Here is a 26,607-nt window from a genome sequence, read left to right on the forward strand (position 1 = left end):
TACAAAGATATAGAAAATATTTATTTACTTGACATTCGATATACTTTTTCTTAACTGCATTCTATGCATGAAAGTCACTTGTAGATGAAGTCTCTTCGTGTTATTATCCCTGCGATCCGATTTTCATTGTTGATGACCAGCAAGTGACGCAGACCCAAGGCGCGGAATATCTGGAAAATCCTGGGCACCGAGTCGTGCTGGAAATACAAATGGTGATTAGATTTTATAAATATTTGTAATGGCTTCACAATGACTAACCGGATTGACGCGTACTGGTGATGGGTTCATGAACATGGCCAGGTCTACAGTGTAGTTGATTTTATCGTCCAGCTTGCGAACGCTCTGAGAGAAGACGATTAACAAATTGATTTTAATATCGGAACAAAGCGAAAGTCTCCTTTAACCCATCCTGACTAATTACCTTAATTGATGGATATCTTGGATATACATCTCTGAAGGTCTGTATAGATGTTTCCGGCAGCCAGAATCGCTTGTTTTCCACGTACAACGATTTTAACAAGATGACAATTAACTGAGAACGCAAGATAATGCCACAGACGCGTCCCTCCGACCGACGATCCTATTTAAAAGGTAAATATATCAAATTAATTTAATTAATAATATAACATTTCCTATATATACTCACGCCGATCACATTATCCACAACGGGGAAGCCATTGTGGTCGCATTTCTTCAGCACCTTGTATATGTAGTGGGCGCTATCACGAAGCTTGATGCAAACAACAGGACCGCTCATGATTTCTTTGGCTGTCAGACCCATGTACTGGGGCAGCGGCTCCCAAGGCAGCATGGGTACATGATTCACTTGGATTTGGGTGTCGTAGATGCCCTCGTTGAAGTAGTCACCGACCCACTTGGCGGTGATCAGTGCTATGATGAGCGGAAAGAAGAAGGAACTTTCGATGCCGGTTGTTTCCATCAGGATAACCGACAAGCTGATGGTCATGCGGAGAACTCCGCCCAAATTGGCCGCTGCTCCGATCAAAGCATATTTACCAGGATGCAGGAATTCCTGAAATGCATACTAAGTTGTTATTTTCTCAGATAATAATACAGAGCTTCCACACATACCGCCTCCGGGAATAGGTAGAATGTAACCATTGCCAAAAGACGACCCCAGGCTGCTCCAACAAGAGCAGTGGGAATGAATACGCCCAAGGAGACATTGAGGCCAAAGGTGGCACACGATAAAACATAGTACACAAGAGTGAACATGGCCAAAGTGAGGATTTTGTGGGATCCTGAAATAAATTAGGAGATTTTAATAGATGCATTAAATCTTTTTCCTATCACTCACCTGGAGGATCGTGGAACAGCGATCGAACCGTTGCTTCCGGCGTTTGAAACCACAGGGCAGCCACAGCGTTATACTCATTATCCTCGCAAAAAAGCTGAACGGGATGTATGGTGGGATCATTGCCCAGTGGCCGGCAATCATTGATGAAGTAAATCATCAAACAAGCCAGTGTTACGCCCAACATGGCCACAACAACAGCTTCGATTACCTTGGCAAACTTCCAGGGAATGAAGCGTTTCCTAAAGTTATTAATCTTGGTATTTAGCGAGTTCCAGGCGGCACCAAGCAACCCTCCGGTCACACCCAGAATCATGAAGATCGGTAGCTCAAAGTAGTCGAACTTTAGTGGCTGATCGAACTTGCCCAAATTGAAGAGACCCGTGAATGTAAAATCGTTTAGGCCGTGATATGCCGACAGAACAATATTCAGAGTGAACACACTGATAATGGAGGCCACCAGGGTGCGCCAAATGAGATTCTGGTTCCAGAAGCTGGCCGCCTCTTCCAGCGAAAAAAGCATGCCTCCGATGGGGGCTCCGAAGGCGGCTGAAACTCCGGCAGCTCCTCCTCCCAGGACAAAGTCGCGCTTCTCGTGATCATCGCGAAAGGCCTTAAACACACGGAAATCCTTTACGAAAGTGGTGCTCTTGCCCTGCGAGATGCCAGCAGCCACCACGGCACCAGCATGAATCATCGGACCCTCCTTTCCGCCGGCCAATCCACCCACCACGGATGTTATCACGCCGATGGCCTTCACCGCCAGCGTTTTAATGCGAACAATTCGTGGAATTTTAACACCGTTTAGGTAGCTCTTCACCTGCGGAATACCACTGCCGGCGGTTATGGGCTCAATGTAGGTCACCATGGCAGCTCCAAAGGCTACTGGTAGGATGCTCAACAAGATCCAGTACAGGAAGGGAATCACCAGATCGCGACCGGTGGCATCACTAAGTGGAACGTTGTCGGCAACAGCTGAAATTAAGAATTAGTTACAAAACAAAATGTATTTTAGGTGCAGTGCTTACACTCTTTGAGGAAGTTGTACTTTAGTTCCGAAAGCTCTTCAATGATAATATCTATGGTGCAGGCTATAAGGGCCGTGATAATGCCAATTTGGATGAAGATTATCCAACGGATGATGTCTTTGCGTAGAGAGAAAGGTTCCCTCAGCCGCCTGCGCTGCTCGTCTTGAAACAGCGTGTTCTCGCACACTTCATAGTCCAAGCTCTGTGAACGGAGGAGTTCAAGATAAGCCCTCTGATCAGTCACTAATCCATTCCGCTGCCGCCCACTAATACATACCTCGTAATTGGGTGTGGAAGCTGCTGCAGTCCGGGACCTCAGATGAAAAATAGGCTCGGAATCATTGATGTGGTTCCTTGCACTGCCTGCGCTTCCATTTATTGTCTAAAAGGCAATTAAATTTAATTACTAATATAAGTACTTAGCCGTCTACAGATAAGCTGCACTGGTACAACACAAATGGTGATGAGTCATTGGTGGTTAAACCTACTCTTAAACTTACATTAACTGGGGGAGGCTGATCATTGTTTCCTAATAAAGGCGGCAGATCGTTTTCCGGCTCATTTTGGTGATTCCCCGAAATATGCGCTGCTCCGCTTGAGGAGCTAGTTGAGGGCATCTCTTCGCTGCGGGTTTCGCCGAAAGTTTCGATGGGCTTGGGCCCAGCTCTCGGTATACTTTTGGGCACGGCCGGATCTTCATCCCCGCTAGTTTCCTCGTCCAAGCGAATTAATGTCCTCTTATCGTCCATTATTCTAAACAATATTGACGAAACATGGGCGAAAACAACAAAATAAAAAGAGAACAAAGCCAATTAGAGTGTGACCATCCGTGGTCAGCGCAAAATTGTCAAGAGTGTGGCCAGCGTCTTCAGCTTTTGGTCGCCGATTTTCAAAAATGAAAATTAACGAATGCATTTAACTGGTTTTAGGCCACTTTATTTCTAAGAAAAGGCACAAAGGAGTCGTAGTATTTAGATTTAGCACCGCCACCTACTCTATAGAGTGGGTTCAAAGTGAAAGTTCGGGTTGAGATACTTGAACTTGGCCGCCTCCAGCAGCAAGCGATTGTGCTCGATTCGGTTGCGGCAGTGCAGCTCCTGCCCGATCACGGCCATTGTGCGATTCAGGCTCTGCAGGAGATCCTGCTGTGGTTGCCCCATGAAATGGGTCAGGGACAACGATTGGGTGACGGCCTCGGTGGTTGTGTACTCCATGGAACTGTCCTCCAGTGAGGATAGCGAGCTGCTCCCGCTCTGTAGGGATGGAGCCCGGCGCAGATCAATGGCCACGGGTTGCTCTACCGGAAATGAGGAGGACACACTTGGGCCCTCTGGCTTGATTGGGGTCAAAATAGGGACAGTTGGTGTAGAAATGGAATTGGCAGCCACAGACGTATTAGAGCGCTGAAAATAATTTTGGTATTCTTAAAAATATACTGATTTTCAAAGAATTTGCTATAAATATAAAATGAACTTTTCCAATGAAAATTTTAACAAGTCATAAATTAAAAATTAAGTATTTTTGTTCTTATTTTAGTGCCCTTTTCTTATTTTATCAACTCACATCCTGACGCAAAAAACCAGTACTGTTGGCAGCAATATTCGGTGAATTCGCTATGTCGCTGATATCTGAAGTCGAATCTCCGGACTAGAAAGAGATAAATATACATTCAAACACACAGGTACATACATATGTATACGAATGTGTCAAAGCACAAATACACGAACAACTGCATAAAAAAAGTTCTCCTTCATTGAGCTATATTTCTTCGAAATGCAAGAAGATACTGTGGCGCTGTTCTAACGGTACCTGCAAGGTGGTTATCTCCTGTCCCACTCCCACGCTTACCGATCTGGTGGCTGCGCCCTGTTGCTCCTGCTTGTGGCGCTGAAACACGGTTTTGATTTTCAGCTCGTGGGTCCCAGTTCCTACGCCCGCCGGGGACGCAAGCTCTTGCAACTGCGGCGGGGTCTGCGCAGCCATGCTCGGTGGCGGTGTTGTGGTCTTCTTTCGCTCCTTGACGCAACGTCGGTTCTTCATGATGCGATCACGGCGCTCCTCCAGAGCAGCAACCTTCATTTCATGTAATTTTCCGAGGAGGGAACTGTGCCGCCGCTGCTCAAGGAAACACGAAAAATAATGAGAAAACCAGAGCAATCTCTCAAATGGTTGTATAGCCTACCTTGATGTGCATGTGAAAATTCCCGGTGGAACGTACGCTGCCGCGATAAATCCGATCCGGCGGACAGTAGCAGCACTTAACCGTGACGTTATCCCCCACCTGATTTTCGATGCGGTAGAGCTCCCCGTTGAGAATGTACGGCACATGCTGGCGCTTTTCCTCCTCCTTGTTCGCATCGGACCCGTTCGCTGACATTTTTCTTCAAAAAGTCGACTGCACTTTCGGAGATTAGCGAACGAAAAGAACAGGGGCAGAAGCAGAGGAAGAGATACAATTCTGTTCGTAAGTTGTCGGCGCAAGGACGGACGGAAAGAGAGAATAAGGAAAAAGCAACGGTACTTGTCGAAACGAAGATAGTTGGATGGGAGACAAAAAAGACGTCGGTCATGCTAACCTTATTCGAAGTGGTTGCATCCGAAAGGTGCTAATATAATAAATTATTTATTTTTCGCCTTATTATTAATTTTGTTTTTTAGAATTCAAGCAAGCATTTAAAATTTCTTAGCTTTTTGCGCCATGGAAGCAGAATACATGGAAATAAGATCTCGACCAGGTTGGCAGACCTGACCTCCACTGACACGAGTTGGCAGCTTGGCAGGGCAGACACGAAATGCGGCAGCTCCTCGTGAACATAAACAATTCTTTTTGCACGTGCACTTGACGATTTAACAACTGCAATCAAATATTTGCATAATTCGGACGCCTAGGTTGCTAGTAATACATCAGAAAAGCAACATGGAACAGTCACCAGATGCAGAGCCAAATATATTAATAACAGGTATGTATGTATATAATAGCCGCAAGTGGTTCTTCAGTTTGTTGATGAATTTGTTAAATATTAGGCACACCTGGAGTTGGCAAATCCTACCTTTGCGAACGCCTGGCTGAACAACTAAAATTCAAATGGCTGGACTGCTCGAAAATCGCCAAAGATAATGATTTTGTGGAGGAATACGACGCTGAGTACGACTGTCCCATTCTTGATGAGGATAAGGTGAGCCCCCCACTCTCACCCATCAACAAATACTATAAATGTTCAAATATTAAGCTATTGGATCACCTGGAACCCATTATGGCGAAGGGGGGCAATATTTTGGAGTACCACGGCTGCGATTTTTTCCCAGAGCGCTGGTTCGAAGCCGTTTTCGTGGTCACTTGCCCCAACACAACGCTGTTCGATCGCCTCAAAGTTCGCCAATACAACGAAAAGAAGCTGAAATCGAACATTGAGTGTGAAATCTTTGCAACTATTCTGGAAGAGGCTTATGATTCCTATAAAGAAGATAAGGTCTTCAAGCTCTGCAATGAAACAAAGGCGGATGCCGACAATTGCCTGAAGACCGTGAAGAATTGGTACAGAATGTATAAACGTAAATAAAGGCGCTGTAAAATAGAAGGTAAAATCTTGCTTTATATTTTTATTACTATTTTATTTACAACAAACTAGGAGGTGTAAAAAATGTATGTAAACCTAAAGCTAAATTCTCGTCATCTTGAATCGAAGTGGTCCATCAGGCGCATACATGAAGGTTACGGCGTAATCCAAAGGCTTGTGATTGTATTCCAGCTTGTAGTTGCGTAGCAACTTAGCCAGCAGTATCTGCATTTCCAGATCGGCGAACCGACGACCCAGGCACATCCGGGCTCCATAGCCGTAGGGTAGCGAGGCGAACGGGTGCAGTTTGCCGGGCACTCCGCCGTGTTGGGGCTTCAACCACCTCTCTGGCCGGAAGGTGGCTGCATCTGTAACATACTCCTCCATATTGCCAGTAACAATGGTAGGGAATACGGCCTGGACGCCCTTGGGCACCTGATAGCCACAGATCACGCTGTCCTCCATCAAGGTGCGCCCGTTCCCAATCACTGTGCTGTACATGCGGAAGACCTCCTTGATGAAGGCCTTCAGGTGGTGCATTTGATCGAGGAGAGGAATGGTCAGTGGTGTGTTGGCATCCGGCAGCAGACGCTTCAGCTCCTCGTGCACCTTTTGCTGTTCCTCGGGGCGTGTGGCCAGTTGATAGAGCATCGAGCACACAGCCATAGATATCTGAAAGGCAGTATTTTCTTTTCTTATTTTTGTCTCGTAACAATATAGATTTGTTTAAACTTACAGTATCTATGCCGACTAGAATCAAATCAAGAGCCATAATGGTGGCTATTTTCTCGTCCTTCTCCGAGAGAATCACCTTCTCCACCAGCGAGGGTTCTCCAGCACGCAGGCTGGGATCCTGGGTCTTGAGTCTTTCGGTGGCACTCTGTATGTATTTCATACAGACTCTGTATGATAACGACGGAATTATTCCCATTGTATATAAGTATATATTTACTAATTAAATGTATTTACCCCACAAAGAAGTTCATGTTCTTCACGTAGCGCGTCCACAGTGGAGTGGGGAAGTATCGCCAGTAGGGAGCCTTTAGCTCCAAGGTGGCGACATTGCGCAGGGCATACTTGGCCGCATCGATAATCTGCTGGGGCTCCGAGTCAGGTTTGAGATTCGATTCCAGGCACCCCAAACGAGTGTCCAGAGCCACGCGACCAATGCCTGATCATTAAATATAGATAAGTATTAGTAAAAGTGAAAAATATTTTAAATATTTACTCACATTCTAGGGACCATTTGTGAATCTCATTATCGAAATCCTCGGGCAGCTCTTCGTTTTCATCCAACAGTTGTTCACAGCGCACCAGAAAGTCCTCGGTGATTACTTCCAGGGGCTGGAGATAGCGTCTAATGGTGGATAGCTGCAGAACTGGTTTCTGGACACGTGAACGGAACTGACGCCAGGGCTCGCCGTGGCTAAAGGAGGAATATGTTTACTAAATGGCACTGCTTAGCTAAGACCTATACCCACACTCCAACCACTCCTCCGAGCTCTCCGAAAAAGTCCTTGCGCACTACGCTCTTGTACTTGACCAGGCTAGGCATCGAGGGCCGAAAGGGGGTGGGTCCCTCGCTTCGGTAGCACTGAAAATGATTGAAAATTCATCAAATTACTGGCTTTAAACCAAGCTACTGAAAAGTGCCGGGTAATTTGTACAGTGCCAGAAATTGACGTAGTGCTTTGGTGCCTTCGTGGTTCGTTGGTCAAGCGGAAAGTCCCAGCTACCGACGGTGCTAAGGTGCCGCCGCTTAAGCTTACCTTTTCAATTTCGTCGGCATCGTAGATGAACAATAGATCGGGCCTTCCAATGAGGCCTCCAAAACGCACAATTCTGCCGTAACGCTCGTGCAGCAGCGACGATATGTTGGCCACATCCGAGATGGTGTATTGACCAATTATTGGCATCAGTCTAAGGAGGACAAAGTGCGGATTAATCAAGGTTAAACTAAGATGGCTCTGTGACACTGAAAGATGCATTGACTTTCCGCCAAAGGCGAGCAAATAGCGATTTGTGAGCAAAATTCGTCAGCGTGCAGCCAAATTTCACACATTACTATGATGACCTTGAATACGCTGCTAATTGAACGCTAATCAAGCAGATGACGTGCTGCCCCCCACAGGTTGAGGGGAGAGAATTATGCAGGTGTAAATTGCCGGAATCCCACACGCACATTTAACCAGAATCGTTAGAGAATCTCTGCTATTCGAGATGCTCGTAAATATTTACTTAGCATACTCAACTAGGGAGGGGTAAATGGAGAAAAAACTTGTTTTCTGTGAAGAGTGCGTGTTTTATTTTTGCACACAAAGCCTAAGCCAATAAGCGGTCATAAATACCAACATCATCATCATCGTCGCTAATTCAATAATTGTCAAACAAGAGCTGAAGACTCTTCCTAATTGGGTCAAGTGAGACGGAGAGTGTGGCCTGCACACTGCCATTGCAATTCGCTTCATGAGAGAAAGCGAGTTTGTGTCTTGAGTCTTTCGATTTCGTTTTTTATAGAAGCCATTGAGTGTGCGTTCGTGTACCTCCAGGTGTTGCCCAGGATGGGTATGGGCTTCGGTCCTGGTATCTGACTGTAGGGCAGGGCATTCTGCCACTCGGCCGTTGAGTGTATGCGGGAGGCATTGGGTTCGCTTTCCTCTTGATCCGCCAGGTGTGGACAGGTGGCTACGCCCGTGGAGCTTTCGCGACGCTTTTCGTGTGGCAAGATGCTGCTGCTGGTTGACCCACCGATCTTGGACACACTTCGTCGCAGATTCTGACCCGAGGTGACGGCTGTAAAACGCCAGGCCTGCATGGGAAGTTTGTTCATTTTGGGGCCGTGCGCGAGAGTCAGCAACAACAAAGGCTTGGTAATTTAAATTCAAATCAGATTTCACTAGTTTTATGCCTCGATTTCCAATTGTCTAGAGCTGTGACGTTGACTTAACGCACACACAGTCGCGAGGCACCGAAAGTGGATTCCAGCGGGAACAGCAATCGAGCTCCACACCGAACGCTGGCACAAACTACACTGGCAGGCCCCCCAGCTCCACCGATCCAAACAAGCTGCTTGGCTGCAGTCCGATATAATAAAGTTCCCGCTCTGCTGTGGCTCTCTGTTGTTTTCAAAGTGCTTTTACGTGCTCTTTAATATTCCGTTTTTGGTACTGAATAAACTTCGTGAGATATTTCTGGTGAAGATATGTTTTAAGTCTTATTGATTAAGGTACAGATTAAAAGAATGCAAATATTTCGTTCTTCTTGAGGGCAAAAAATGTCAAAAAATCAACGTATAGCCAAAATTCTTGTATATTCCTATTCGCCATTAAATCGTAATCCGTTAAATATAAAATGATGTTCAATAACTTGACCAATTTTTCAAAATTTTAAAAGGGATTACATCAATAAAATAAAAAAAAAATGAAATTAAAAAAAATGTTAAATTCTTTTTTGCAGTTTTATCAAGATAATAAAAACTAACACAGAACAGCTTTTTGAATTGAAATTAATGGGTTTATGACATAGTTGTGGTTTTTTAAAACTTTGATTTGTTAAAAATGTATCATATTAAATATCAATAAATATCGGTTTCAAATCTTTTACTTGAACCCTATTTCAATTTTTTGTTTAACTATTTGAGTATTTAAATTTGTAAAATAGAACCATAATTTTTATTCCCATATGCAGATTTATTACCTAATGAAATAATAGAAATGGAAATAATATCCAAAACAGAAAATAACGATTTGTTGACTTATGGTTTTTCAAAAGTTATGTTTAAAATAATTATTATTATATTGGTTTAAATTCGAATTAAATAGTACATAATGTAATATCACAGGAGACAATCCCTTTTTAAAAAGCGCACCATCTATTCCAGCAATGGGTCCGATTTTGCAAAACTTAATCGATTGACTAATCTATCGAATATCGATAGGCCACCGCAGAGCTTTTAACTCAAACACAGTAATTCAAAATTCCCGGTCTTAAATGTAGACAGCAAATGGCAGAACGGCCATCCAACATTATCCGGGGATGGTGCCTGGAGTTCGACGGATTCGGAAATCCGAAGGAATTCCTAGATCGAATAAAAGAATATGCAATGATGTTTCTCCTTAAGAAAAATTCACTAAATTGGTGGCAAGATAACCCCATACAGATGACGATCTGGATTACATTTAGTTAAAGTATATTTTTGCGTTGAATTATTTTGTTTTATTTTTAAAAATATAGTTTGAATTGCCGTTATGTTTATATTCCAAGTTAAGTTTATTCGTTTCAACCGAGAGTGGATGCAACAGGCAGATAAAGGCATCTCGGGCTCCATAAGGTACACCCTCGACTAATAGATTTATTTATTTTTTTGTGTATAAATGAATATCGAGAAAATGATATTAAAATGTAACCCTTTTGTTGTCCCTCATCATAACAGATATTAATCAATTATTATATGTATCAATATATTTCCTGTTTGTTATTACACCTAGTTTGTAATTAAGGTTATTAACCCAACGCAAACATCAACCTAACTTCGGCTAATGGTTCGCCGCTAATTTATTTTAAATGTCAGTCATCGTTTAGCCAATCAGTTAGTCACTAGACAGAGATGGTAGCACTTGTGTCCGAGAGATGGCTTTTAATAGCCGTAGTTATCTTGTTAAGCGGCGAATTAAGGATAGGCGACGGTCGTCGCTCCAGGTCCAGATTCACCAACATGCAGTGCATATCCTTTAACGAATCCTTTGCCGTTTTCACCAAGTGTAAGCTCAATTTACTTGGAAGAGGACGAACGGGTGCCGAAATGTATTTGAAACTCTTACAACTGCCGATCGACAATTGTTGGGTGAGCATCGACCTATTCTTCTTTAATATTATCTTCAATAAATAATTAATCTTATTTTCAGATTAATTGGAGCATATATCGTCGGTACAATGGATTTCGACCATTTTTGTATAATGTCAGTACCGATTTCTGCCAGCTTATGGGGAACTCCAAAGTCTTATCTTTCCAAGGACTCGTCATCAATGCAATTATGACTAAATCCAATTTAAATCACACTTGCCCCTACGATGTAAGTATAAAAATACCATAAATTTAAGATATGTTTATCAGAATTCTTCCTTGTTTATACAGCACGATATAATTTTGGATAATTTGGAGTTTGATGATGAATTCCTGAAAAACCTGCCCCTGCCGCAGGGTAACTACAAGGTAGAACTGCGTTTTGCCACCGACAAGATCTGGAGGGTTCAGGTTAGCTGCTTTTTTGAGCGCGAGGAACTTTAGCAGTCTGAAAAATATTCAAAAATGTAAAATTAACCTAACAGATTTTCTTTTCACATATTCTTTATATATTTAGCAAATTTCACTTTTGATTACAAAATTTTACGTTCGGTACACATTAAAAATGACACAATTTTCATATGCATTTCCCTTTGCACTTGTTTTATTTTTAAATTTGTTGCTGAGTTTAATGACATTATTGTGCAAAGCATTGTTGAATACAGAGAGCCATGGAACGCTCAACAAATAAAATTAGTAAACTTTCTTGGCAATCAACATTTTGAACACATCAAAATCTTTTAAAAAAGTTTTCATTTGTGGCATTAATCAATAGTATTTAGTTTAAATCGTAAATGCTTTGCTGGCTTACAGTCTACAACTTGACTTTATGGCTTAAGTAATTGCGTGGGGCTTGTATTTGAATGGCACGTATCCAAGTCATGCGTGTGAGGGTTTAAAAACAAACAGAGGAAAGAACACTTTAAGAGGCGCAAGTCTAGATTGAATTGTTTTTTGATTGTTTGTGGGGATTATATAGTAAGTAGCAGTAGAAGTACGTTCTTAGGGTCTTTACTAGTATGAAACTTAGCTTAGTTGCTGTTCGCATATGTATATAGAATGGCATATGTATGATAGACTTAGACTACGAAATTAAGATGTTGATGCAAGTGTGTGGTAAGTATGAAATGTCTTGTGTGGCAGCTCAGAGACAGAAGGCTCCTCCTCTTCCTCTGATGTCTAATCTGTTCTATTTCCTCGTTTTTACACTCTCCATTCCTTATCCGATAATTAACTAGGCTTAGGTGCTATATTTATAGGTTGAATGTGGGTATCTAGACTTACAAAAAGTATATGGCGGCTTCGTTCGTATTTACATTAATATATCGCACATTTGATTAACTAAAAACTAAATGGACCTCCTACCGAGTGCAGGGTAGGGTAAGGTAACTTAACTCAATTCAAGTCGGTTGCGGTTAATGCGGTTCACAAATTCGAGTTAACTCAATATAAAAACAGAAACTAAAAAACAAGTAACATCCATTGTTTGACGATGACTAATACTTTCAGCCAGCCCGGCTTTCTGCCTGCCGGTTAACACTCGAATTCGTTCGCCGTAATAGCGCTTAGATCCTTCATCAACCCCTCCAGATTGGCCATCTCCTGGTTGAGCTCCTCGGTGGATGTGCTGGGGGCCAGTCTTTGAATCTCATCGGTTGAGTGGGCCACCGAGCCGCCGCTTTGCAAGCGATTCGGTGTGGCTGCCGAGAACGATGGTTTCTTGTAGGGCGATTGGTTTTGTGGACGTATTGTGACTGCAGGAGCTATGGATAAGTCATCGAGTTTAGTAAGTGACATCAATGTAAACTTTTTATAGTCTACTCACTGTGTTTATTAATGGGCGTTGCTCCGCCTGTGGGCGGTGGTCCCGGCACACTGAAACTCTTCAGCGGATGCCCACGCTTGGCACTCTCGATGGTGGATACACAGCCATTGCCACCAGCTGCTCCATTGCCCGCATTGCTAGAAAACAAAATCAAAAACAATGCCCGCAATTAGAAAGGAGAATAGATTTATTAAAAGACTTTTCAAAATGCTCCTAGACAAGGGCCAACATTTCGCCGAGACTGCTTTGAACAACAATGGGACAGAGGGAACCCCGCTTTATCACTGGCCGGCTACAGGTGCCTAGAAAGTGCAGCTGCCGCGCCTGCTGTATCTGCTGCGCCTTCCGGGCCAGCCGGACATATGGCTGGCGATCGCCAACGGACATGGCGTTCCACGTGTAGGCCGCCAGTTCGGTAACGGTGGCCGCGGTACGCATGCTGTAGACGCCCTTGTAATGATGGTTAATCAGTATCTCGTCCAGGCGGAACTTGTTTATGAAGTTGAGGAACGGCGACGTCGAGGCCATGAGCAGCAGCTGTCTTTCCACCCGTCGCGGCAGCGTTGTCCTGTTTAGCCTGATCACCTTTCCCGTCGTCCCATTCACCAAAGTAACCTGGATACTGGGATCGATCCGCCCCCAACGCGTCCTCGAACACATTCTACTTTCAAAGTCTTGCTGTTTAGCAGCAGCTTTCGGTTTGCCAAAAGAGAACAAAAAATAAAACGGGGAATAAAATCGAGGGGGACTTTTTTTTTGGGAATTTTGTTGAATGTCTAGCACTAAACTGTCGGAAAGCTAAATATTGAAAGCCTAATGAAAGCACCGCCCACTAAACTCACCAGAAGTTGGCATCGTAGCCGCCGTAGGGGTGCTCGGGCGTCTGGGCCATAGAACTGCTCTGCGGCTGGGTGAGGCTCTGCTGGGACAGGCCCGCCTCCATGGTCATGTGGGATCGGTTCTGATGGCTGTACTGAGTGCGCGGATATTGTGGTCGCTCCATTGTTCCATTCATCGAGGTGGCTGTTAATGATGTACGTAAAAGGTTTAGTTACTGGACTGCCTAGGCTGCTCCTGCTACTCACTCATATATCCCGGCACGTAGGAACGCTTGTCCAGCGAATTGGTCACATGGGGTGGAACTGGTGTCTCCACCTCGTATTCGCTGTGAACCACTGAGCGTGGCAGGGTAAGGGCACCACTGCTTGAAGCTCCATCGCTGCAAACTGGCGTCACGGTGTGCAAACCCTTGTCAATGTTTTTCAACTCCATTTGGTCATGATGTATCCAGAGATCTGGGGGCTTCGGTACTCCCACATTGTTCTTTTGGTAACTAAAAACCAAGGAAAACACAAACATTAATAAATAGGAATAAATCATAGGCTAAGCTTTGTAATCTCACCTCTTCTTGGTATGCTCGGGCGAAGATTGCGGCTTACGGCGGCATAGCAGCAGAATGCCCAAGAGAACCACCACTAGCACCACGGCAGTGGCTCCAACTATGATGTACAGTAGCTTCTCGTTGTCAATTCCCTTGGCTATGGTGTCCGCCTCCTGCATAATGACCGCCGCACTGGTGGTGTAGGACACCAGTGCCGAGAAAGGAGCATTATTGTTGCCCTTAGTCGTCCGTGCCTGAACCTTAAAGTAGTAAGTGGTGTAGGGCTTCAGGTTGGGCAGCATCAGCGAGGTCTCTTCGCCAGCAAACGCCTCAATGGACCAGTCACGATCTCGCTTCGTGGTGTCTGTGGTGTAGTAGATGTTGTATCCAGTGATCTGACCCACTGTGTGCTTCGGCGGCATCCACTGGATGATGACTGTGGGTGGATTTTGCTCGTCCAAGCGTACCGTGACCTCTCGAGGCGGCGTGACCGGTACATTCTGATACGTTTGATTCAGCACGGACATGGACCAAGACGACTCTCGTCGACCCTTCACCACCTTCACAGCAAACTCATACTGCGTGTTGGGCCGCAGATCGTTAATCATGCAATTGAGATCGGTGGTGTTGTGGTAGCGATATCGACTGGATCCTGTGATGCCATAGCTAACCGTATAGTGACGATTGTCCGTCACATGCTGGTTCTTATTCAGCATCGTGTCGATCCAGTAGACCACAATGGAGGAGCTGGACATGGTTATGGCGCGCAGGCCTACGGGCACCTCCAGCGGTGTGGGTGCATCCACAGGTTCCTCGTCGCGTGTCTTTATGTTATCGTAGATGGGCACACCGTCTCCTTTAACGTTCCTCGCCCGCAGCGAAACCACATACTCCATATTAGGCTCCAGATTCTTGAGAATGTGATAGCGTTCCGTTTCCTTCAGTTCGATGGTGTTCTCATCGGGAATGCCGCGACCCCAGCCCAGCACATAGTTCCGTATCTTAATCTCCGGCTGCTGTGGGGGACCCCAGTGCAGTGCTATGTTATCGGCTCCGGGGTGAATGTTAATCCATATCGGTTTGCCCGGCACTTGGGTCTCGTCGAGATCGTTTTCCAATGTATTGGCACGATGCCATTCCGTAAATGGACCCGAACCGTTGACCGTCATGGCCGCAATCTTAACCTGATACTCGGCATTGCGATCCAGGTTGCTCAACTCGAAATAACGAATATTTGCCGGCGTACTCTTCACCTGGGGTGCGTCCTTGTACTTGCGATAGCGAATCTTGTAGCCAGTTATTTGACCATTTCGATCCTCCTCTGCCGGTGGCTCCCAATGAACCGTAATGGACTGGAAAAGGTAATATCTATTAGCTTTTGTTTTTAATATTTTTGTATATATGTATACTTACGCTTGAGCTGGTTACTTCTAGGGTGACATTATTGGGCGGCTCGGATGGCGTGGAAGAGAACGTTTTCACTCGAATCTCTGAGGAAGGATCTCCCATGCCGTTCCGATTAAAGGGCACCACCGAGATCACATAGTCCGTGTGCGGACGCAGTTCTGTGAGCAAAGCAGACATGGTGGTGCTATCATGATACAAGTCAGCGCCGCTATCATTCTGTAAGTAAGGATTAACTTTTAGTATGTTTAAAAGATATAAAGTTATTTGAATCTCACCTCTGAATAGTAAACGCGATACTTGAGTATCTCTCCATTGGTCACTGCTGGCTCCTCCCAGCGCACATGGATCTCCTTGTGACTGAGGGCATAGCCTTCAAAGTTACGCGGTGGCCCTGCAATATTCACCTCCGGCTGGGTACTGACCTCCAGTGGAGCAGAGGATTCGCCGCTACCGAAATTGGTATTGGCCACCACTCGAAACTGGTAGGTTCTGCCCGGCAATAGAGACTGAATGTTGACTTGCTGATCATCATGCGACTTTGTGACCATTTTTTGCTCTCTGGAAATGAGTGTTAATAGTTATATTAATACAATTCTTTTCTTATACCAAGTTAATGCTAGGACACCATAGAAAAAACCTTTTGACAAGCTATAAAATCTGTAACTCCGTTAACTCAACAAATCATAAATGCTTTTAAAAGTCTATCCATTGACTGACTTCCTTTCATACCAGAGGACATTTAGCTTTGCTGAAAATTGAGTTTCTTGAGTAATTGGTGGTCAGGAAGCAACCACAGGATGCCAGCCAGACAGGCGGACATTCCGATTGAATTGAATGCGAAATTATTTCCGCTTGGCTGACGAGATGAAGGCGATTGCCAAACTACGCAAATAGGTTTAATCTCTGCTAATTGCCGGGTTAATGATGCGCATGGGAATATTACACCCGATTTCACTCACCTCTCGCTGTTGTTCATCTTGTAGAAGACCGTGTAGTAGACCACTTCGCCGGCATTTTGGAGGGGTTCCACCCAGCTGAGGGTCACAAACCGTGGCTTCACTATCTGGGCAACGAGATCCCGCGGCTGGCTGGGTAGCCTGGCCTGGAGTCCACTGCTTAGGGGTTTACCGGCACCGGAACTTGTCGCACTTGAATCCTGTTCGGGGGAATCTGGGGAAGCAGGGAAGGATTTTTTTTGCTGCTGCTGCTTTTGGGATTTCTTATTCTCGCTCTCCTGCCAGTTGGCCAGTATTTTCTGTGGATCCTCGCCCTTCTTATACGCCGCCTGGGCAGCAGCATTGGCCGCAGGATCGTCATCGTCATAGTTATCGTCATTGTCGTCATCGTCCTCGTAACTCTGGACACTCTCCTTCCTCAGAGCACTGGCCGCATTCATGATCTCAAACCGTCGATCGTTAAGCGGTTGCAACCTTATCCGAGTCGTACTGGAGTCATCGTCGACATCGTCATTGTCCAGGTCGTCGTCATCGTCCTCGTGGGAGAAGCGGAGACTGCCACCGGACTTGGTTCGCAGCTGCTCACCAGAATTAAATGGTTTGCGTCGCTTGGGATTGGTGGGATTGTCAAAGGTCTGAAGGGATTTGGTGGATTGGCCTTGATTTTTGCGTTTTTTGATTTTCACTTTGGGAGTGGGATGCGTCGGATGAGGAGAATGTGTGGTGGGTGGGTGGTGATGTCGTATGGAAATGAGGCAGGGATAAAGGAAAAAAGAAGGAACAAAGGATAATAAACAATAAAGTTAATAAATAATATTCGAAATTAATAAAATGTATGCCATAAGGATTAATCTTGGCATTAATTGGATTAATTTATGGCAAATTCTTTTGTGGCTCAGTGACTTTTAATTAGTTACTGAATAATACATATGGTTTATTGCAGCGCTTTTATTATGTAGGTAATAATAAAGATATTGTAATTGTTATTGAAATTAATACATTTTACGCCTGGCACATGGCACATGAAAGAATCATATTAAACATAGTTTTGCTTTAGCCACAAAAGAGATTCCCATAATTGGCAATAAATTAACTTGATTAATATAATTTATATATAATACATAAATATATACACAACAAAATACACACATAGACACATATAAAGAAATGTTATATTACAAAAGCAGGATAATAAATGAAGGGATTTTTTGTACAAGTGAAGTGAAGTCTAGGGAATCAGGTTTATATATTTTTATAGATAGCCATTAAATTTCGTGGGGTTCATTTTACAGAGAGGCTTTAGAGAGCCAAAGGGAGAGAGAGAGAGCGGAGCCAATTGCAGAAGCTGGACACGTACTGGACACCAAGAGAGCTACGGACTACGCACTAGAAGGTAGTTCAGGTTTCAGGGATTCCACTCACCTCCTTGCGGCACCACCCGCAGACGAGCTGCAGCATGGACACTGCCGGCGGCATTGGTGCCCACACACTGGAACATTCCCGCATCGGAGTTCAGCAGGCCAAGGATCTTTAGGTTGTGACCATCCACCAGTTGCATGTAGTCATTGGGCGTGATGAGATCTCCGTTCTTCAGCCACTTTATGGTGGGCTTGGGCTTGCCCCAGATGTCACACTTCAATTCCGGCTCGTCCTTCTCATGGGCGGTGGTGTCCTTGGGCGCCTTGATGAACTTGGGCGGCTCCTGGACCTGCACTGTGGCCTGGGCATCCAAAGAGTCCACTGTGTTGCTAGCCCGGCACTGATAGTTCCCTGAATCAATGTCCTCGGCACTGGAGATTTGCAGGGAGCCAGTTCCGATGATGGAGAAGCGTGAATCCAGATCATTGAGATCCAAGTCGACGCCATTGCGTAGCCATTTGATCTGCGGTTTGGGCACTCCATTGGCCACACAGTCCAGGGTGACAGTGTCGCCCTCGCGCACAGTTTTAGGCGAAGGTCCCACGAGGAACGAGGGTGCCGCGGCATTCTCCGCTCCCGGCTCGGTGCCCTTCTTGATATTCAGATTGGTTTTGCTGCTCAGCCGGGACAGGCTGCCGGAGGTGACGTTGCACTGGTAGGAGCCCCGATCCGATGCATTCACCTCATCAATCTCCAGAGCTCCGTTGGGCAGGACTACCATGCGCAGCTTGTCCAGTGGCAGCGGTAGGTCATCCTTGAACCATTGCACCGTGTGCTTGACACCCGTCTGCCATGTGGATTCACCCACCATGCAGCGGAAGTAGGCCGTCTGTCCGGGCAGTAGGTAGGTCTCCAGGAAATCCTGGTTCAAATCCGGCTGTCGGGCAATGGCCACCAGAGCCGGACGACTGAGCACACTGCCCACGCCCTCGGCACTTAGCAGACACTGATAGGCACCCGTCAATCCGCGATTCTCCTCCACAGAGCTGATGTACAGCGATCCATTCTTTAGCTGCGTTCGCAATGTGTCACCCACTATGACCAGGTCCTGTCCATCGGGTCCTCGCCAGCGTATAGTCACGGGAGTGGGCGGGCTGGCCTTCCCCTTGGATCCACGTCCCAGGGAGGCTGTGCCCGAGCACTGCAGCAGCACTGAGTGGCCCTCGGGCACCACGGCATCCTGCGGCTCCAAGGTGAACGAGAGAGCTGAAACAGCACAGAGCGAGGGAGGGTAGAATTAATAAACTGCGAGAAAAATCTTACATCCTTTTATATAAATATATAAAGTAGCAGGATTTCCTATTATAAAACCATTCCTTTGCCATTTTCTAGGTGTATTCTTGGCCTGAAATGAGGCTTACGCTCAAGTTAACCCCCCCAGTTTACCGGCGTGTGCCTCCACTCGAGAAGCAACCGGCAGCTTCTGCAATCTGTCAACTTGTAAACATGCCTGAATAATTGAAGCTACAAAGGCCAACTCCCTCTCGGCCGGAATGCAGCAGCCGGAGGAGCAGGAGCAGGAGGCTGGAAAGTAAAAGGGGTTGCCGGAGGCACGCAAATATTTGCATTTCCACTTTGGCCCCGACTCGGCGGGGGTGTTGGGTGTTGGACGAGATGGAGTGGATGGAGATGCCTGCCAATGAATAACCCAACATGCCTTAAAAAGAAAAATCGAGTATCGCAAGGAACTCGTTGTATCCTCAAAGGAAGGAGATGATGTGAGGGGATAATGTTTCAATGGGTAAAACCTATTCCACCACCTAAAAGAGGGTGTGGCACTTTTGGTTTAATAAAAGCTATTTTGTGATTTCTGAAAATATATATCTTAGTCTAAACGGTAGCAAAGTTTACTAAAGATTTGTAAAAACAAACTGGTGCTCTCATCTTTTAGGTGGCTTTAAGGGTATTTTATCAAGCAGATATTGAGAGATCTTTATAGCTACTACAAAATATATTAAATATTAATGAAAATTAACCCTATTTAGGCTGCTATTTTGTAGCTATTTAATTGTTCATCACTGTGTTTTAAATACAAACAAATCATCAGCTCATCACTTGCAGCATAAATTATGTATAAAATAGGAGCACAGCCTTAATTAGGCTTCAAGAAAGGCCGGAAAAACCAGCGAGGATTTAAAGACAGCCTTTGGGTTAAGTGATTCCCGGGGATGCTGCTCGAATGAAGACTTAATTTACGAGATTTATCCAGCTGTGCAAATGACTTTGGCATCATGAATTACACATCACATTTCATTTCAATTCAATTGGGGAAAGCTGCCAGAATGCAGAGATCCCCTGACTGCACCTGCTAGCTCTCATTTCCATTTCCTGCAGGACCACATTTTGTGCCCACTGACCGGACATGAACTCACCCTCTGCTCCTGGCCTGAATTTCTGGTCAGGCTCGTGGATAAGTACAAGTATGCCTGCAATTTATTCGCTTTGTTTTCGCCTCCGTCTCGCTTCAAAGTTTAACCAGAGTTATGCGAACCGTGTGCAGTTTGGCCTTAGCTATATTAACCCGACCCAACTCTATTAGGGGGAAAACTACCCACTGGACCTGGGTAGGTTCCACTCCCGAGTGTAACTGAGTGAGTGTGCGCCTTATATTTCAATTTTTATTCGAGCATTTGAGTCTCGACGTGTGGCTTTTATGGTTATTGCTTTTCGGGGGTCTTGGTCTTGGTTTTGATCTGGGTGGAGCAAGAACCCGCTCAACTCTTTTTCCACATTTCATTTAATGAAAAACATTTCCTCATCCTTTTGAAGAGAAGTACCTGTGTTTTATGCTCAGCTTTTAGGAGCTGTTAAGACAGACATGCCTGCATAAAGACAAGCGTAATTGATCCATATAATTTACTATATACTCTTTATATATAACCCTTTCGAAGAACCCTCAACTGTCAGCTGTCGTTTGATGGACATTTGTTGACCCGTTTTCAAGGTGAACTCAACTGAAAGAAATCTTGATTCAGATGAATTCGCTTTTCAGGCAGCTGCAGTTTCATTTCAATAGCTACCTGCATTTTTAACCCCCTTTTAATTTATATAAACAGCTCAATTTCAGGACAGAGACCCGCATTATACTCTCCAATCGGGGTTGCAGTTTATTTCAAACACTTTTTTGGAATATTAAATAATTATGCAGGAGAGCATTTCTGGCAATATTTCGGCTCTAAATCGAATGGAGACATCTTGTTACAATCCAGCGTGTTTTTATTTTACGGCCAGGCAGCAGCAGGGAGCTGAATCCAATTAAAAACTTTATTGCCCGAATTGATTTTTATTGTTCGCTTCTTTGGCAGCCGAGATAAATAGAGAAAGGGAGGGACAGACCCAGACAGATACCAGATACAATTTCGAAAGTCCGCCAATGGGAAAGAGGTTATCATCCGGCTGGCTTCCACCAAAAATTGTGTCAATTGATTTTATTTTCTTCTTTCACATTTGGTTTTTAGTGCTGCATCTCTGGTTATCAATCGTTCAGTTTTAATTATGACTTGGAGGCGGGGAAATGGGGAAATTCCACACTCAAGCAAACACACCCACGCATTCGTATGTTAAAAATCCATAATGTATAATTAATAAATTGAACCAATTATATACAAAAAAAGAGAGTTGATTTGATGTGGCATTTCATTAAAACGCTAATTGCAGCCCAGAGATATTAATTTGTGTTTTCTGTTTTCTGGCTTCATGAAAGCGCAATTAAATTGAAATCATTCTTTTGGTTTTAATTTAATTAAATGCAATATTATTTGCGCACCTGGAATCTGATCTACTCCCTTTTTGATTGAAATCAGGACTTTAGTTTAATCAAAAGCTTGAAACGATGTTAAGGAGTCATTTCCGACCCTATAAATCATATATATTCTTGATCAGCATCAACAGCCGAATCAATCTAGCTATGTCAGGCCAAATTTTAATTTTTTCAAAATTTTGAAATTTTTATAAGGGGTTACATTGTTAAAATTGTCAAAATTTGACAAAAAGTTTAATTTTTTAAAACCTTAAATTTTATATGCACATTTATTAACATAATAAAAACTAAAATGGGAAAGCTAAAATGTATTAATTTTTGGCTTAGTTTTGAGTTTTTTAAACTTTGATTTGTCTAAAAAATTCCCATTTAAAAATATTGATAAATACTGATTCATATAAAGAGATTCTTGTAATCTTAGTTTTGAAAAATTGATTATACGATCCTATAACTCAATTGCAAACTACTAGGATTTTAAAGGTTCGTCTTCACGTAGTAAGCTGTATATATCTTATATTTCCTAGTCACAAAAATGCGTTTCTAGCTTCTACAATTTTCCCCCTGACCTGCCAAAAGTGCATGGCAATTACAAATTTTTCCTTGGACTTTTATGCAAATGCAATCCTTGGTGCATGCAAATTCGTCTGCCATTAAATACAGGCAAGCCTCTAGAGTGTAGGCATTGCACAAGGATTTTAAGGAATATTTTCAGCTGCAACTGAAGCGCGGTTGTCGAGACTTTTCCTGAATGAAAATGGTCCCTTTTTTTTATACATTTTATAAAATTGTTGGGTTGGCCTTTGTCTGCTTCAGCAAGAAAACACAGAAAACCAGGAACCAGAAACAAAACAAAAACCCTTTTTACATTATTTGCATTGCTTCCCTCAAACCCCAAGCAATATTGACGTTTTTTTCATACCCTTTTTGTTGGCGGGGAAAATAAAAAATGTTCATAAAAATAACACAAATTTAAAGTTTCTTTAAAAGCTCAACGGAAAACGAGTTGATTCGCTTTAATTGAGTAAACATTTTGTACAAATTTTGTTTTCCAATTGAGTTTGCCATTTCCCGTAATTACGCTCGACGCGTTCATTGAATCAAATTAAACAATTATAATTTAGTCAGATTTGTGCGTTCGTTTTCCTAGAAATTCCACTTTTAAAAAAAGTGGATAAAGAAGCGAGAAGGAGAAATGGGGGAAAATGCCTTAATTGAGTTTAATTGTTGTAGCGGACCTACAAAAAATCAACTCGACCAGTCACGCAGCAGGCATTTACATAAGATTAACAGCAAACAAAAAATGAACAAAATAAAAATATAACAAAACAGCAACAAGAAGAAAAAAACATGAATTTGATGCACTTTGTTGCGAGTCAAAAGTGATCCAAAATCGAGGGAGAGACTCCATTTAGCTCTGGCCAACATGAATATTTATGATATTCCAATGAATTTGCATATTTTACGATTTTTCATTTGCAGACGATAAAAGCCCAAAGGAGGAGCAGGCTTAAATGGCGACAGTTTCTCCAGCTCCTTCTCCAAAAATGAAAAATCGAAAAAATACAGGCAAACAACTCCTCGCATTTGCTATATGCAAATTGCAGTTTGTTGGTCGATAAAAAATTAGCAGTCCAAAGGAAAAGACTTTGTAAACATTGGTCTACTGAAAAATGTCTGCCAAAGAAACACATGACAAGACAGACGAGGTGAAAAATACAAAATGGTACACTCAAAAATATATATATTATTTATAAGTATTTAAAACTAATGTTGTAGAAGGAAGTATAAAATCTATAGTCTATTGTTATTGACTTTAAATTAAACAAACAATAAATATTACATTTTAAATATTTTCTGCCAGTAATTGTTTGATTTTTTACATATTTTTAAACAAATCGTGTATACCCTAATAGGATATTATAACTTGATTCATAAGAAAAGGAGTCATTTCCGACCCTATATTCATGACCCTATATTCTTGATCAGAATCAACAGCCGAATCAATCTAGCAATGTCTGGGAAAAATTTATTTTTTTCAAAAATGTTCAGATTTTAAAAATTTTATAAGGGGTTACATCGTTAAAACTTTAAAAAATTGACACAAGTTTAAATTTTTTAAATTTAAAAACTGAATATGCAGAGTTGTTATACTAATAAAAACTAACACAAAAATGTTTTCCGAATTAAAATTGTTGCATTTTTGGCTTAGATATGACATTTGAAAACCGTTGATCTGCCAAAAAAAATTAACATATTAAAGTATGTTATAGATGTAAAGTCCTTAAAATTTACTTATTTTAGGTATTTTCGGTGATATATCAAGGCCAAAAAGCAAGTAGTCGATAGGAACATCCTAAATCTTTCAAGTTCCTACTAAAATCAATTTTAAGTCTTCCCAAAGTTTGCTTCTGCCTTGTTTTATTTTTACAATATTTCATTTTTTACCAAATCAATCATAATTTAAGAAATTTATTTATGTCCCCTAGGCATCTTATTTAAAAACTGGCTCAACTGGACTCAACTGCTTCTGTTTTGTTTTCCTTTCGCATTGCCTGGGAAAATCGTACGCATGTTTTTCTACATTTTCCCATACTCGCATAATTTCCAATCAAAAGTCAGAGTCTGTGCAGTGAAGCCAATCAAATTAGCATATGGCCAAAAAGAGAAAACTCCCTAAAAGGAGTCTGTACCCCCCTCGTGGCACGCAAGAGACGCGCACAATTAGGCAGAAATTTCCATTTGCCAGTCAGGCGATTTTTCGAGGCAACAGCAAATATTTTTAAGAGACAAAAAGTGGCCAAAACAAAAAGCCACAAAAATTCGCATATCTTTGAGCCACGATCACAAGGAGCAACGAGGATAGGAGAGAAGAGGAGAGGCCATTAGAGGCAGCTAATGGTAGCACCTTTTAAGGTTAAATTGGGCAGGCCGAGACCAGAAACGATGCTCGGCCCGGTCGGACGCCTTCTGCCTGCCTGGTCGCCTTATCGCTGGCCAAATTTATGCACAGCTCGCAAACTAAGGGTTAAATGTGCCAATAAGCCAAATTCGGGTGTACGTGTATCCCGAATGACGCGGCGAGGCAAGGAGCAGGCGAAACGAGATGGGAAAAAGGATAACAAGTGGGGGAGGGTATGAACCAGAAGATACCCTGCAAAGTTGGGTTTCGATTTTAATGAAGACCAGGAAGAAGTTAAGTTCGAAAGGTTGAAATTTGTATTGACGACCAAATTTCGATTGATCATAACTAAGCCAAAAAAGCAGTAATTTTAATTCCAAAACCATTACTATGTTAGTTTTTATTAGGTTAATAAATCTGCATACAGAATTTAATATTTTAGGAAATGCAACAATTTGTCAATTTTTGAAAAAAATAAATTTTTGCCGGACATAGCTAGATAGATTCGGCTATTGATTCTGATCACGAATATATATGATTTATAGGGTCGGAAATGACTCCTTCACTGTTTGGTAAGCTTTTGACTAAAATAGTAATACCCTGCAAGGTTATAATTATTACTCAACCTCCGATTTCATATTAAGTAATTAAATATATATTTAAAATACAACAACTACTTAAGCCAATCGGTTACTATTTGGACAACTTTCCAAAATATTTATTTTATAAATAGGAATGTCTTATGCTTTGTTAACTATTTCCCTAGGAACTATATTTCTTTCAGTAAAACATCGCTAAGAAATCTATTCTCAACGATCTTAAAAAGGTTATTAATTAATTTAAAATATAAGTTAAATAAACCAAAGAATAAGCTCAACAAACCTCCTTGAGGTTCTTGTATTTCCCAGGGTAAACTAACCCGAAAATCGCTAGCCAAAAATCTCTAGGCTTTCGCAGCAGTTGGCCGCATTTGCATTTTGCCCCACTATCGGAATGTGCATCGCCCGCTCACGCGACTCGGAAAATGCCCGCAGACTGCACTCGCCACAGCAATATTGCCCCAAGTTGCAACAGCAGCAGCAATGCAGCAGCAACTTCTGCGTTTGTGGACGCGATGGGACTCCGGCGACTGGCGGAGACCTGGGCATCCGTCCGCCATCGATTGGCTTGCCAATGTTGATTTTCCGTTTGGTTAGTTCACCTCCAACTCCCTCTCTACTCCTCCACCCTCCCCCCAAAAAAAGGAAATGCCCGCAAAATAAGAAGGGAAACGCAAATGTATGCAAAAAAAAAAAAAAAAAAATAAAGTAAAGAAAAAAGCCAAAACGGGGAAAGAAAAATAAATAAAAATGCTGCAAACGGAAACTGCATCGACAGCGACTGCAGTGACCCCTTTTCCTCTGCCACTCTGCCACTTCACCTCCCAAGTGCGTGTGAATTTACCACGAAGTCCCTTTTCCCCTCCTCTTAAACCCCGATCAATTCCCTGAGTATTTTATTGGGGGAGTCCCCCCCAAAGGAGAAAAAGGAAATTCGCATTGCTCACTCTGACCGTTGGAAAAATAAAGTAAGGAAAGCAAATTTAATGAATATTTAATTTGTAAGCAAGAGATTAAAGCGGAGGGAACCCTCTTTTATAATGATTCCATTTAAATTTTACAAAATTTGCATAGGGTTAAGGTCCGGTCTTAATCCCTAATCTGGTTTATTTAAGAGTGTAAATTTAAGTGAGGAGTCTGAAGAGTAAACTAAGTAAAGAAATTAAAAAGGAGTTGGAGTTTAGACTTTCCTTGGAAGAAGAATGTATAAATATTTGAGATGTAGTGGTTGAACCTTTAAATTCAGTTGGAAAAATATGCTGTAGATGAGATTCTAACCAACTGCTTTCATTTCTATGATAAATAAGTTATACATCTTCGCAAAATAATGTTTTCTTATTTGTTTAAATCACTCCAAAGACTCCAAAGCTGATTTATGAACTTATATAAAATCAAAACTCTACAGAAAAGCCTACAAATACCACCATTCTTTAAGTTACAATCCAATTTTCACCTTGATGTGTTGGTTTCCCTCTCGATTGATTGTCGCTTTCATTGCCTTGATTAACACCTTATGGCGACACTTTTTCACTTTTCTCTCCACGACGTCACCGAAAAGCCCCAGACTGTGATAGAAATGAAGAAAAAAATTAAGTGAAAATCAGGCCAGAGGCTTGAA

At 42.8% G+C, this 26,607-nt stretch overlaps 7 protein-coding genes across 9 annotated transcripts in view; 2 read left to right on the plus strand and 5 right to left on the minus strand.

Annotated features, from left to right (window-relative positions):
• ClC-b (chloride channel protein 7) lies at nucleotides 1-3,198 on the minus strand. Its single transcript, XM_020949823.2, has 9 exons — nucleotides 2,844-3,198; nucleotides 2,621-2,725; nucleotides 2,344-2,545; nucleotides 1,319-2,290; nucleotides 1,093-1,262; nucleotides 647-1,033; nucleotides 422-580; nucleotides 259-342; nucleotides 1-197 (listed from the first exon to the last, which is right to left on the minus strand). The coding sequence occupies exons 1-9, from the start codon at nucleotides 3,090-3,092 to the stop codon at nucleotides 75-77; spliced, it is 2,451 nt and encodes an 816-aa protein (XP_020805482.2). The 5' UTR covers nucleotides 3,093-3,198; the 3' UTR covers nucleotides 1-74.
• Nucleotides 3,199-3,257: 59 nt separating this feature from the next.
• Nucleotides 3,258-4,720, minus strand: stil (stand still). The gene is made up of 4 exons (XM_020949846.2): nucleotides 4,526-4,720; nucleotides 4,192-4,458; nucleotides 3,907-3,990; nucleotides 3,258-3,746 (listed from the first exon to the last, which is right to left on the minus strand). The coding sequence occupies exons 1-4, from the start codon at nucleotides 4,718-4,720 to the stop codon at nucleotides 3,339-3,341; spliced, it is 954 nt and encodes a 317-aa protein (XP_020805505.1). The 3' UTR covers nucleotides 3,258-3,338.
• Nucleotides 4,721-4,807: 87 nt separating this feature from the next.
• Nucleotides 4,808-5,928, plus strand: Ak6 (adenylate kinase isoenzyme 6). Its single transcript, XM_020949858.2, has 4 exons — nucleotides 4,808-4,946; nucleotides 5,002-5,303; nucleotides 5,368-5,519; nucleotides 5,574-5,928. Exons 2-4 carry the CDS (start codon nucleotides 5,261-5,263, stop codon nucleotides 5,901-5,903), a joined length of 525 nt encoding a protein of 174 aa, XP_020805517.1. The 5' UTR covers nucleotides 4,808-4,946; nucleotides 5,002-5,260; the 3' UTR covers nucleotides 5,904-5,928.
• Cyp301a1 (Probable cytochrome P450 301a1, mitochondrial) lies at nucleotides 5,917-8,937 on the minus strand. The gene is made up of 7 exons (XM_020949834.2): nucleotides 8,444-8,937; nucleotides 7,670-7,820; nucleotides 7,382-7,494; nucleotides 7,133-7,326; nucleotides 6,870-7,071; nucleotides 6,637-6,802; nucleotides 5,917-6,572 (listed from the first exon to the last, which is right to left on the minus strand). Exons 1-7 carry the CDS (start codon nucleotides 8,728-8,730, stop codon nucleotides 6,003-6,005), a joined length of 1,683 nt encoding a protein of 560 aa, XP_020805493.1. The 5' UTR covers nucleotides 8,731-8,937; the 3' UTR covers nucleotides 5,917-6,002.
• Nucleotides 8,938-10,401: 1,464 nt separating this feature from the next.
• LOC110181445 (uncharacterized) lies at nucleotides 10,402-12,322 on the plus strand. Its single transcript, XM_020949190.2, has 3 exons — nucleotides 10,402-10,743; nucleotides 10,805-10,972; nucleotides 11,035-12,322. The coding sequence occupies exons 1-3, from the start codon at nucleotides 10,507-10,509 to the stop codon at nucleotides 11,185-11,187; spliced, it is 558 nt and encodes a 185-aa protein (XP_020804849.1). The 5' UTR covers nucleotides 10,402-10,506; the 3' UTR covers nucleotides 11,188-12,322.
• The window catches only part of fra (neogenin protein frazzled), a 38,477-nt gene continuing 23,099 nt past the window's right edge, over nucleotides 11,230-26,607 (minus strand). Inside the window, exons 2-10 of one of the 3 annotated variants that reach the window (XM_020949811.2) lie at nucleotides 17,735-18,937; nucleotides 16,316-16,526; nucleotides 15,632-15,914; nucleotides 15,363-15,572; nucleotides 13,971-15,301; nucleotides 13,654-13,901; nucleotides 13,411-13,591; nucleotides 12,569-12,705; nucleotides 11,230-12,506 (exon numbers count right to left, since the gene is read on the minus strand). In XM_020949811.2, coding sequence (XP_020805470.2) covers nucleotides 12,277-12,506; nucleotides 12,569-12,705; nucleotides 13,411-13,591; nucleotides 13,654-13,901; nucleotides 13,971-15,301; nucleotides 15,363-15,572; nucleotides 15,632-15,914; nucleotides 16,316-16,526; nucleotides 17,735-18,937 — 4,034 coding nt within the window. In that variant the 3' untranslated portion in view covers nucleotides 11,230-12,276. Of the gene's footprint in view, nucleotides 12,507-12,568; nucleotides 12,706-13,410; nucleotides 13,592-13,653; nucleotides 13,902-13,970; nucleotides 15,302-15,362; nucleotides 15,573-15,631; nucleotides 15,915-16,315; nucleotides 16,998-17,734; nucleotides 18,938-26,607 lie in introns of all 3 variants that reach the window. The other 2 variants (XM_020949804.2, XM_020949799.2) reach the window with 2 other exon arrangements.
• Nucleotides 12,738-13,391, minus strand: LOC110181930 (uncharacterized). Its single transcript, XM_020949869.2, has one exon. It carries the CDS (start codon nucleotides 13,226-13,228, stop codon nucleotides 12,782-12,784), a length of 447 nt encoding a protein of 148 aa, XP_020805528.1. The 5' UTR covers nucleotides 13,229-13,391; the 3' UTR covers nucleotides 12,738-12,781.

This window comes from Drosophila serrata, unplaced genomic scaffold (assembly GCF_035046125.1).
Source record: "Drosophila serrata isolate PLE 108 unplaced genomic scaffold, ASM3504612v1 contig_184, whole genome shotgun sequence".
In the NCBI taxonomy this organism is placed as follows: Eukaryota; Metazoa; Arthropoda; class Insecta; order Diptera; family Drosophilidae; genus Drosophila; species Drosophila serrata.

Excerpts from the sequence above, each read along its gene's own strand:
- ClC-b (XM_020949823.2), bottom strand. The coding sequence starts at position 3,092 with ATGGACGATAAGAGGACATTAATTCGCTTGGACGAGGAAACTAGCGGG. Across the intron at positions 2,726-2,843 it reads ATCAGCCTCCCCCAGTTAAT|ACAATAAATGGAAGCGCAGG; the intron begins GTAAGTTTAAGA and ends ATTGCCTTTTAG. Across the intron at positions 1,263-1,318 it reads GCTGTTCCACGATCCTCCAG|GATCCCACAAAATCCTCACT; the intron begins GTGAGTGATAGG and ends AATTTATTTCAG.
- stil (XM_020949846.2), bottom strand. The coding sequence starts at position 4,720 with ATGTCAGCGAACGGGTCCGATGCGAACAAGGAGGAGGAAAAGCGCCAG. Across the intron at positions 4,459-4,525 it reads ATTTTCACATGCACATCAAG|CGGCGGCACAGTTCCCTCCT; the intron begins GTAGGCTATACA and ends TTCCTTGAGCAG. Across the intron at positions 3,747-3,906 it reads CTGGTTTTTTGCGTCAGGAT|CGCTCTAATACGTCTGTGGC; the intron begins GTGAGTTGATAA and ends AATTATTTTCAG.
- Ak6 (XM_020949858.2), top strand. The coding sequence starts at position 5,261 with ATGGAACAGTCACCAGATGCAGAGCCAAATATATTAATAACAG. Across the intron at positions 5,304-5,367 it reads GCCAAATATATTAATAACAG|GCACACCTGGAGTTGGCAAA; the intron begins GTATGTATGTAT and ends GTTAAATATTAG. Across the intron at positions 5,520-5,573 it reads CCATTCTTGATGAGGATAAG|CTATTGGATCACCTGGAACC; the intron begins GTGAGCCCCCCA and ends TCAAATATTAAG.
- Cyp301a1 (XM_020949834.2), bottom strand. The coding sequence starts at position 8,730 with ATGAACAAACTTCCCATGCAGGCCTGGCGTTTTACAGCCGTCACCTCG. Across the intron at positions 7,495-7,669 it reads ATGCCGACGAAATTGAAAAG|TGCTACCGAAGCGAGGGACC; the intron begins GTAAGCTTAAGC and ends AATCATTTTCAG. Across the intron at positions 7,072-7,132 it reads TCACAAATGGTCCCTAGAAT|GCATTGGTCGCGTGGCTCTG; the intron begins GTGAGTAAATAT and ends TTTAATGATCAG.
- LOC110181445 (XM_020949190.2), top strand. The coding sequence starts at position 10,507 with ATGGTAGCACTTGTGTCCGAGAGATGGCTTTTAATAGCCGTAGTTATC. Across the intron at positions 10,744-10,804 it reads TGCCGATCGACAATTGTTGG|ATTAATTGGAGCATATATCG; the intron begins GTGAGCATCGAC and ends TCTTATTTTCAG. Across the intron at positions 10,973-11,034 it reads ATCACACTTGCCCCTACGAT|CACGATATAATTTTGGATAA; the intron begins GTAAGTATAAAA and ends TTGTTTATACAG.
- LOC110181930 (XM_020949869.2), bottom strand. The coding sequence starts at position 13,228 with ATGTGTTCGAGGACGCGTTGGGGGCGGATCGATCCCAGTATCCAGGTT.